At 35.0% G+C, this 11,099-nt stretch overlaps 2 protein-coding genes across 2 annotated transcripts in view; one reads left to right on the top strand and one right to left on the bottom strand.

The window, feature by feature from the left end:
- LOC107732413 (kinesin-associated protein 3-like) overlaps positions 1–1,520 on the bottom strand; it is a 23,410-nt gene extending 21,890 nt beyond the window's left edge. Inside the window, exons 1-4 of the mRNA XM_016543739.1 lie at positions 1,349–1,520; positions 424–555; positions 195–340; positions 63–121 (exon numbers count right to left, since the gene is read on the bottom strand). Of these exons, the coding sequence (XP_016399225.1) occupies positions 63–121; positions 195–340; positions 424–555; positions 1,349–1,380 (369 nt within the window). The 5' untranslated portion in view covers positions 1,381–1,520. The remainder of the gene's footprint in view (positions 1–62; positions 122–194; positions 341–423; positions 556–1,348) is intronic.
- Positions 1,521–2,802: 1,282 nt separating this feature from the next.
- Positions 2,803–7,994, top strand: LOC107732414 (alpha N-terminal protein methyltransferase 1B-like). Its single transcript, XM_016543740.1, has 4 exons — positions 2,803–3,251; positions 5,678–5,850; positions 6,931–7,183; positions 7,687–7,994. The coding sequence occupies exons 1-4, from the start codon at positions 3,077–3,079 to the stop codon at positions 7,941–7,943; spliced, it is 858 nt and encodes a 285-aa protein (XP_016399226.1). The 5' UTR covers positions 2,803–3,076; the 3' UTR covers positions 7,944–7,994.
- Positions 7,995–11,099: the final 3,105 nt, after the last annotated feature.

The raw sequence follows: 11,099 nt of genomic DNA, 5'->3' as shown, positions 1-11,099 counted from the left end.
TATATATATATATATATATCATTTGTGACACAAAAACAAATTCATATTCATTTCAACTATACCTCCATGCCTTCAAAAGGAGTCAGGTCTCTAGGCTTGATCTGTTTCTTCTCTTTCTTTTCTGAGTAAACAAAACACAAACAATCACTAAAGCACTTTTTATAATATTTTTTACCCTATACTTCTCAGCCTACCTGCAGATTTCTTGCGGTTTTGCAGGTAGAACAATAACTGTTCCACCTCAGGAAGTCTGGAAGGGGAAATGAGTCTACACTCCTCCACTACCTTCCGTGCTAAAGACGCAATATCCGTGTTGGAATTCAGGCTTTTCAGACGGATTCTGCAAACGGAGGAAAGTTTTAGCTCTAAAAATCTACCCCACAATCAATTTTCCCACTACTCCATTTATCTGAATGATCTTACATCTTCTGGCACTCCTTGCGTTCTCCTAGCATCGTGTCTCCCGTCTCTCCAAGGATTGTAGCTTCCACTTCATATTGGACAACAAGGGCTTTTTCTGTGGGGTGGACATCTAAACTGCCACCCTTATATTTCCTGAAGACAAAACATTACAGATTATTATTGATTATTGTTATAAATTACGTACTTTTCCTACTATTTTTGAAATTGCCTATCACAGCTATGCTGATGATACCCAGATTTACCAATAAATTTTTTAATAATTTTCAAAATTTTTAAATTCCTTGTTTTATTGTTGTGATCTTATTGTTTATTATTATTTTCTTTTCTTTTATGTAAAGCACTTTGAATTACCATTGTGTATGAAATGTGCTATATAAACTTGCCTTGCCTTACTTTTGAGTTACCTATGAAAGATGTTTGATGCATAAAGCTTATCTTTAAAAGCTTATCTTTAAAAAAAAAAAAAGTAGTATATTATTGGTAAAACAATCATGTTTTGTTATCCTTTTTGTTTTGTTTTGTTTTTCTCGGACATGTTCCCAGATAGTAACTTGTTATTGTTATCCTTCAAAGCACCCTGGAGCAACATTAAATAACACGGTAAATTAATGTAAACATTCAGTAACGTTACCATTGTAAACATAGCATACGTACAAATACATTTTATTAATTCAATAACTCTGTTTAATATGATGAATGATGATATTGTGGTGATGATAATGATGATGATTATGCCCATATAACCGTCACTTGAAGACACATAAATATAAACTGATGCCATAATTTGCCTGAATATTTTGAAAGCTGTACATATATATCAAAAATGAATGTCTTACGCCTTAGAAAACAATTATATGCAGTGTTAAGCTCAAGCTCGACCACTACAGCTAATGACAGAGCTCGCTCGCATTACACAAACACTCACCGTTTTAAATATCTGGCGTCGTCCGCTTGCATTGTTGCTCATAAATTAAAGCAAACAAACATGTGCGGTCGATTTCTGTCTGATGTTTTGACGTGTCTCTAATGTCCGGACTGCTTCATCGTTTCTGCTCTGGCAGGATGCTGCTGTTTGTGTTGCTATGGGTGTGTACTGAAATTCTGTGAAGAAGCGAAGAAGCAGAAATAAGCGGAAGAACCTCTAGCGCCACCTGTATATGTGGAGGTACGCATCGCTCACTTGGAATACATGTACAGGCTAGGCTTTTGTTGGATTTGATTTGTATTTATGTATTTATACGGGTATTTGTTTTTCTTCAACGCATTTTATAGTGCTGAATGTATTAGTTCAAGTCTCACAGTTTTAATTACCTATTACCTATATTTTACAATTGGAAGTGAACTAGTTATTGACAGCTTCTAAATCAGATTAGCTTGTACAAATTGCTGTCAGAACAATAAAGACTGTAAGAATAAAGGATACTTTTTAACCACCAGCCCAGTTTTTATACAATTGTTGGACTATTAGAAAAATGTCTTGTTTTGATATATCTTGTTAGAAGAAACAGTCTTAGAAAGTTTAGAACACATTAAGAAATAAAAAAATAAAAACAAAGACAAGACTTTTGAACCTGACTTTATCCAATGTTCAGATTTCTGTTCTGGAAATGTATAAGATTTTAATGAGTGCATTTTTAATTAAATAATCCATGATTTGTATATTTAAACATGACATTTCAGAAAACTTGTAATTAAAAAAATGTCTCGTTATACTGTAATGAATCAGCTAGGGAAGTATGGAGAAATCTATTCGATTTTTTAAAAACTCAAACAAATTGTTTGAAACATTTACCTATATTAATATGGCTTTTTGGACCAACTTTAGGACCTGCATTATTTATAAACAGTCTTCTCTAATTGCATTGAGAATGTATTTCCAATTTAAGCACTGGTTCAGTTCTGGTTCACTGAATATCACATACACTAAGGTGATGATCATTTGGCAATTTATCTAAATTTCAAACTGCAATCATATGAGTAACACATGGCCCATGAGCTGACATGACTAAAGATGAGAGGCCTGATATCTTATCCATCTTATCTCTCTCTCTCTCTCTCTCTCTCTCCCTATCTCTGCTTTTTCACACAATTTGTATGTGTAACTCTAAAAACCAAGTTTTTTTAGCAATTGTGTCATTATTGTAGCTAATGCCAATGCATGCAGACAGTAAGCAGCAACAGCATGTTCAGATTAGATCTGTCTTTGATCTTTCCTCACCACTGTGAACTTGCCACCAATACTGTGTATACAAACATGAGAAGGCAGTGCTAAGAATAGCCACTACATAAGCCGCTTGTCACTAGCTGTGAATGAATGCATGACTATCTGGTTTATGTGTTGGTATGCACTAATATGCCATTCTGGATGTGTCTATGGAACGTAAGAGAAGGAGCTTCTTCTGGAACTGGAGAAGAAGGCACCACCCCTCTTCTGAGGCAATCTTACCCGTCCCTTTCTCATTCCACCACCCCAGGCCTAAAGCAGGTGATCTGATAAGATGTGGTAGTTTTAAGCACTCTGCTGAGAAAAGAACGCTCAACCGGTCAGTAACCAGAGGCCTCCTACAGATATAGCAGCATCGTGGTGTCTTCAGAGACACCTTGAGCTACGCATTATCACACACGCTTTGAGTCACTTTGCAGAAGATTCAGAATGTCTGATTCCACCTCCATTATGGAGTTTAGCAGGACGCATCAAGCTTTCCGAGACCGCTGGGCAAAGACGGATGATGAGATGTGCAAGCACAGTATGTCTTTCCACTTGCACAATACTCTGAGGAAGGAGTTCTTCGCCAGCTACCTGTACCTCCTGGAGCAGATTCCTCTGGGTAAGATGTGGGAGTGGGTGGCACAATGAATTGTTTGTATTATGACCCTTTGAAGTTTTCCTGCAATATTGTTGTGATGAGAACCGTAAGGCAGATATTTGGAGTATGGAGTTGTGTCAAACCATATCCACAATAAATATTTAGTCTGCATCCACTAATATTCATGTTATTGGCATATCTGTCCCTATTAAAGCTGCTTCAAAATTACATTTGCAAATTTGAGAAGATAATGTCGAACAGCTATGCCTAAACCACAATATCCAATAGGAACAACTGATTTTCACTTAACAGTATACAGTACATACTATTTATCCCAGTGTACAGCCATGTGTCTATTTTAAGCATAATTGCATAACATGTATATGCATGCTGCATACTTTAAATTTTACTGAATAATAAAATATCATCTGTGACTTTGCTATGTTGGTGCATTAGCAGCAATAACAGCATATTTCAAAGTATTGAAAGGCTTTGGAGATGGTGGTTAGGTGTTAAAGTTCCTGAGTCATTAACATAAAAAATCTCAGCAAATGTTCTCCTTTAAACAGCCATGAATATTATATGATGGTCTTTGTCTGATGAATGTTAGCTTATATTTCTATCAGATGTTGGGTAGTGTAAACTGTGGAGACAATTAAACCAGTCTGTCAGTGTTACTGTGAGTTACTGGTTGGATTCAGAGGCTGGATTTATTTCAACAGACTCAATCACAACTATTTGTGTTGTTACTGAAGAGTTTGGTCTGGTATTAAAACACAGAGATCAACAGGTTTTACCCTTGGCCTTTACTCGTGTACAACAACACGGGGGGGAAAACCCCCCATTTATTAAATAAAGAACAGTTGATGTTAAATAATATGTAAAGGAATAATAAATTGAGGTAAAAAGAAATATACTGAAAAGTGTTTCTTAAATGTTAAACTGTGAACTTTACGCAAAAAAAGTAACTTGCAGGTAACTAAAAGCTAGCAATAGCACTTGTAGTTTTTAAAAATTTAGTTTTTAACCCCTATATAATGTATTATGTCGGTGGGAAGAGAAAAACACACAAAAAAAGCACATTTTACTACTGGAAACTGCAAATGCCCTACCCAGTTACAGCAAAGTTATGTTAGTGTCAGTGAAATTCATGTAATAAATGATGTATTCATGTAATAAATTACAATAAAATTAAGCATTAGGAGCAAAAATATTTTTGAGTACATCGTAAAATGACATCAATTGCATTTTAGACCAAAAGGGAACACAATCATTCATTCATATTTTTAAAAAGACTGATATGAATTCAGAAAGTGTTTTGTGAGAGAAATTAAAATTCTGTTATCATTTACTTACCCTCATGTCATTCTAAACCTTTATGATGTTCTTCATTCTGTGGAACACAAAAGAAGATTTAAAAAAATATATATATTTTTGGTTACATTGATTTCCATTTTATGGAATAAATTAACGAATACATAAATGATTTTTTTTTTTTAAACATACATTTCTCAAAAATATCATATTTTATGTTCCACAGAAACTGTTTGGAATGACATGAGAATGAGTAAATGGATGACAGAATTAGCATTTCTGGGTGAACTATCTCTTTCAGAGAAAAATTAGAATTAATGTCTTGCTTTGGCTGAAATGTTTCATAATACTAGCAGGTTTTAATGTTGCCTCATGACCAATAAGGCAAAGCAGATGAGTGAGTGTTAAGCTATAAAGACGGCCAACAAAAATATACAGGACCAAAATAAAATAGTCCATAGGGAATCACTGCCCAGTGTTACTATTTTTGACTTTGAACCAGTAAACTTGTGGTTCACATATCAAACCCTGCTCACAATTTCAGTATCACAGTCCACTCGCCCTGCCAGTTCTCTCACCTATAACCCTTCAGCAAGGTCTTCCCGCTGATCATCTGGTGATCCGATGTTTGACTCCAGCTTTGCAAACATACTTTGACTTAATAACTGGCCTGTCCTTTAAGTGACCAGCCGTTCAAGAAAGCAGATGTTCCAGCTGAACTTAATAATGTGACATTAGACTGATGCTGACAGAGTATCATATGTTGAGTTGCTTCATCTAAACTCCTAAATGTGCCAACAATAAAGCATTCCTTTGTGCTGTAGTACAACACTGTCAATACCAACAGTATCTTGATTCTTCAATCCCATTTGCTGAAAGAAAAAAATCTTGGAAACTGCATAAACAAATGCTATTAATAACTGGTACTTTTCAAAAAAACTACTTATGACTAAATGTTGCTTTGAGAAGTTGGGTTGTTGTGAAACTTTATCTCATAGATGCTTTGATCCCACAGCTGACCTTTATATTTCAACTACAACACAAGATTAGGTTTCTAGCAATTAAATCAATGGCTTGTTTTTCTCTCGTTTTTTAGTGTCTATGTGACTGTCTATATGTTTATTGCCCTACAGTAAAACTCTATGCCGTGACTTGTGAGTACATTAAAGGGGAGAAGCAGTTTTACTACAGGGCACAGAACTTCTACAAGGATGTCCCGGCATCAGAGGAGGGCATGATGGGAGACTTTGTGGAGATATCAGAGATCGACCTTGAAGGCTCAAGACAGTTCCTGAAAAAGTTTGTTGTATGTAATTTAAATTTTCTCTTTCTTACTGAATGTGAATTATTCACAAGAAACACATTGAAATAAACTTAAATATATATATTTTTCTAAGTAAATTCAAAAAAGGATTATTGGATTTATGTTTTACAAGAAAATACCTTTTCGGCATTTTTATGTAATTAATGTGAAATGTACTAACAATTTCTAAATGATTTTTTTCTATGCCAATTTGTTTTTTCAAACATTTGTTTTCATACATCAGTTAAAAAGAGTTAATTAATTTATATACATCCTATTTATAAATATCAGACACAGCCCTAGTGAAAAATAAATATACTAAAATGTATTTGAAATACATTTATTTCATGCTAAGTATACTACAAATACATTTACATATTTATGTACTTAATGAAAATTTTACCTGCAATTGTACTTTTGGTATACTTAAAGTCAAATTGGAACAACTAATTTTATGCTTAATGCACTTTAATTGTGTGTAAATAGTGATGAAGTCCAACTAAAGATATACCGAAGTATATTTGATTGCGCTAAAATGGAAAATTGCAAGTATACTTTAGGTACACTTTAAATATCTTGCATTTAAAGGCCGATATTATTCAAAAATCATACAATCCTCATCAATAGTGACATTAAAACACATTTTAGACAAATGATGTTTCATCATAATTTTTATATCAGTGGTATGTCAGTAAATATGATAATAGATTTGAACTATACTAAGTATGAAATAAATGTATTTTAAATGTATTACTTTTTCACTAGGGAGCCTATGACAACAGACAATCATTTTTAATTGCACATTGCCTTTTCGGTCTGCTCACACATATTCTTTAGATAGCAAGACCTTTAGATCAGAATAACCAAGCTGTACACGTCTCTATAACACTATTTCAACATGTGGTTAATTAACACATATAAGTTGACAAATAGCATTAGCTTCATAAATAGTGCTCAGCTGTTCTGCTGAAACTTTGACCCTGAACCTGGACTAGCACTCATAATTCTTTATTATTTTTGAACATCAAAAAAAAAAAAAGGAAAAAAAAGTGTAATAATTTATTGTGTTTTTTATTATTATAGGGTCCAGGAAAGGCTGGCACCAAGCGGGCACTAGACTGCGGCTGTGGAATCGGGAGGGTGTCTAAAGGAGTTCTGTTTCCTGTGTTTGAATCCATGGAGATGCTTGACATGATGGAAGAGTTCATCCTCCACGCTCATGAGGTTTACCTCGGAGATTACGCAGACCGAGTGGAGGCCTACTACCTTTACAATCTGCAGGAATTCAGCCCACCTACAAAGAGATACGATGTCATCTGGCTGCAGTGGGTTGCCTGTGAGTGGATGGATTGTTTTCATGGATTATTTGATGTTATGTAACATATATTTTACAGTAATGTTTTGTCTGCAATTACTATTTTAATTTGACCTGTGTTTTCTGCCCACCTACATTTGCTTATTTTAGTAGGTCCAGGCTATCTTTGCCCATTTGCTGTAATGAGAGCAGCTGAATGCTAGTCAGAGTCTTTTGTTTCAGTATACAGTTTCATCTCCCTCACTGCAGTCTGTGTACATGTGACACAGACGGCACAGATATCTATATGAAACTGCCTAAAACCATATAAAGACTTTGGTGCATGGTGACAGATTTTTTAAGACCTAAGTGACTCGACAAGTAGTTATATAAAATGTAAAGAATTCTGGACTTTATGCAGCTGTTGCTCAGCTTTACATAAACAGTATCTGCTAAATGAGTTTTGGACTGTGGACATTTTGAAATTTACACACTCTCTTTTTGTCAAGAATTACATGATTCATCAACTATTTTACATTTCTCAGGTCATCTTACTGATAAGGACCTGGTGGAGTTTTTAATGCGTGCTAAGCAGAGCCTGAGGCCCAACGGTGTGATCTTCATTAAGGATAACATGGCGCGGCAGGGATGCAAGCTGGACCCCATTGACAGCAGCATCATTCGCCACCTGGACATCATGAAGAACATCATTCAGACAGCAGGCCTCACCATACTGGACGTGGAAAAGCAGGAAGGTTTTCCTGAGGCTATCGTGCCTGTATGGATGATCGCCATGCGCTAAAGGAAAGAATTTTTTTAGATGGATATGTTGTACATGCACTTATGTATAGTATATATTATAAAATTTATTCCATTTACCAGCTTATATGTGACCCTGGAGCACAAAACCAGTCTTAAGTCGCTGTGGTATATTTGTAGCAATAGCCAAAAATACATTGTATAGGTCAAAATTATTGATTTTTCTCTTATGCCAAAAATCATTAGGATATTAAGCAAAGATCATGTTCCTTGAAGATATTTTGTAAATTTCCTACTGTAAATATATTAAAACTTAATTTTTGATTAGTAATATGCATTGCTAAGAACTTCATTTGGACAACTTTAAAGGCGCTTTTCTCAATATTTTGTTTTTTTCCAGATTCCAGATTTTCAAATAGTTGTATCTCGGCCAAATATTGTCCTATCCTAACAAACCATACATCAATGGAAAGCTTATTTATTCAGCTTCCATAGAATGTATAAATCTCAATTTCGTAAAATTTAACCTTATGACTGGTTTTGTGGTCCAGGGTCTTTTTTTACAAACTTTTGCAAAATATATAATTTCCATTTTTGTTGAAATGGAACAGATAGATGTATATAATTGTATCGCCCATTTAAAAAGATTTAGTATTTTGTACATTTATTGTAGTATCATAAAGTAAAATAAATTATATATTTTTTACAAGAAAATAATGCTGTTGTCTATGTCTAATGTAACTGACAGAATTAAGTATGTTGCCGCCATTGTGTCATTTTTTGTTTTTTAGAGTACAGAAATATTAATACATTTTTAAAAACTGTATAAGTGCCATTTCTTGTTTTTACAACAATACATCATAAAGCAATAAGTCATTGAACCACATTAGTGAACATTTTTCAGAGACATTGGTCATGATGTCTCTCAAATGCTTTAAGTTGTGGGAGAATTATGTCCGTAAAACAACCATGCTTTCATTATTTTTACTGGTAAAATGGGCAAAATATAAAATGACTTACAGTTCTAGAACCTTTTAGCTTGCTTAAAAATATATGATAGTGAGCATTAGTTGGATATTTCCTTGAAGTATTCTTGGTGTCTTTGAAAGCAGAACTTCTCTTCACATATTTAAAGAACTGAGGGATAAATAATGTCAACAAGTTCAAAACTTCATTGTATTCCCCAAACTATGAAAAACCACACTGTTTAGGTAAATGGCTCTCAGATGGTGTCTTTGTAGAGAGGAAGGGAATTATCCCTGGTTTTGACAGACTACTCTTTTGTATCTGCCTTGGGCTCTGTCCAAATCTGTCAGAACGTGTCTGCATACAGAGCATCAGCAAGTCACCTCAAGTATTCAGCACATAAGCCTCACAAAGATGTCTTGAGCAGTGCAGTGTAAAAATTCAAGCAGGTCCTTTTCCTGTGAATAGGCGGTTTGTCAAGAAAAAAAGTGCAAACATTCACAGCACGAGATGCAGTCAGCCTGTTATGTTTTGGAGTGATCTACGCTGGTTCTTTACCAAGCGAATTCCTCGCACTCATGGGATTTTGCAAATACATTTTTCAAAGTTCAAAACACCCTCAGGCTGCAGTCGTATTTCTTTCATGTAAATAGCAGCCAAATGTCTATTCGCCTACTCAGAAATGGTTAGCGTACCTGGCAGTTTCTGCTATCAAGTCTAATCTTTCTCGTTTCCTTCACAAGCAGTCTGGCAGCTAATGGTCTGTATTAACAGAAATAACATTAATAAATTTGGTCATATTAGAGCTGAATTGGGCCAAGCTCAAGGCACAGAGAGTCAAACATAACATTGACAGACAACTGGGAGTGTTGCACTGACACAAGTAATTATCGACAAATGATCCTGTGCCTAGAGCTGGCAGTGGACAGCGACATCAAATTTCAGGTTTATTTAACAATTATTTCTCATTTTTCAAACAGGTAATTGCTCATTTGTGGCGTCAAAGTTTATGCAAGTTGCTTCAAATCTCATTTCAATCGAATTTAATAAGAATTTATGCCTTTCGTAACTAGACTTTAACCTCAAAGTCTTATAACCAGGCTTGATACCAAGAAAATTGGTCCTCGGGGTTTTGAAATGTGATACAACCGATTGACATATTATGGTTTGGCATTGAGAAAAAAAAATGCATTTAAATCTCAAAATATTCACTTTAAATCATTATGAAGGATTGTGATGATTTGGGGCTGGTCCCTGCCAGGAGAGTGACAGAGTTACAACCATAAACGTTCACAGCGTGTTGTCTGGTACGGGCTCTCGACCTTATTCTACATGTCAGCTCAAAGGCCAGAGCTCAGTTACACATACTTTTTATAGGCCATGCTGATATTCAATCGTTTATTCAGATATGCACTGCCCCCTATCATGTACTGCTGATTACATTAATTTGATCTCCAAAATGTTCAAACTCTGACAAATTACATCAACATGATGGATTTAAATGTAATATAGCTAGCATTTAAAGGTTTCTAGAAGGACAAACAGATATAAGTAGAATTTGTAGATTCCCCCCAAAACTGTGCAAACACTGTCGCTGCATACCAAACAGGATCAATTTGCCTGCAAAGGGCACTTCGGAATGAGAACAATCATAGCCACTATAATGAAGGGCCTTTCTAAACCAAAGTGCTCAATTTCAAAGGGTCTTTCGGAATGAGGGATTTTAAAGGGTACAACTGATAAACACTTTTGATCCAATTCTTTGCAAAGGTTTAATTTGTGACAGATGATGGAAGATGACACAGAAGTGCATTTTAAGGAACAGTTTTTTCAAAGCTTTGACCCTCTGTTGAAGCATGCAACATTGGCTCAACCAATGGCATATGTTTGGGGAGGGGCTAACAGGTAGGGCGACCAATGGGGAATATTTTGGAAATCTGATTAAAATCTGGATTGTAAAACAGGGTTGGTACCCCAAACTGTGGTAATTTATTTTTGCACATTTAGTGAATTTAATATTATTACTTTTTTGAACTGTGCTTATATTATTCCACTGACAGTCATTGTAAATAATTTTTGTAAAGATTTATACATCTAAGATTACCATCATAGTGAGTAGAAAGAAGATACAGCATAGACCCTAGTCAGGTTAGACACCATATTGAATTTATGAACGAATTTTCCTTTTTTCCTAAACAATCAATATGTCGGTATGCCACTGAACACGGCAATA

Source organism: Sinocyclocheilus rhinocerous, unplaced genomic scaffold (assembly GCF_001515625.1).
Source record: "Sinocyclocheilus rhinocerous isolate Xijiao unplaced genomic scaffold, SAMN03320098_v1.1 scaffold68, whole genome shotgun sequence".
Classification (NCBI taxonomy): Eukaryota; Metazoa; Chordata; class Actinopteri; order Cypriniformes; family Cyprinidae; genus Sinocyclocheilus; species Sinocyclocheilus rhinocerous.
The sequence above is the reverse complement of the archived record's forward strand: the minus strand, read 5'-3'. Positions and strand labels throughout refer to the sequence as shown.

Coding starts and splice junctions, on each gene's coding strand:
- LOC107732414 (XM_016543740.1), top strand. CDS start 3,077: ATGTCTGATTCCACCTCCATTATGGAGTTTAGCAGGACGCATCAAGCT. Junction 3,252..5,677: donor CCTGGAGCAGATTCCTCTGG/GTAAGATGTGGG, acceptor ATTGCCCTACAG/TAAAACTCTATGCCGTGACT. Junction 7,184..7,686: donor CTGGCTGCAGTGGGTTGCCT/GTGAGTGGATGG, acceptor TACATTTCTCAG/GTCATCTTACTGATAAGGAC.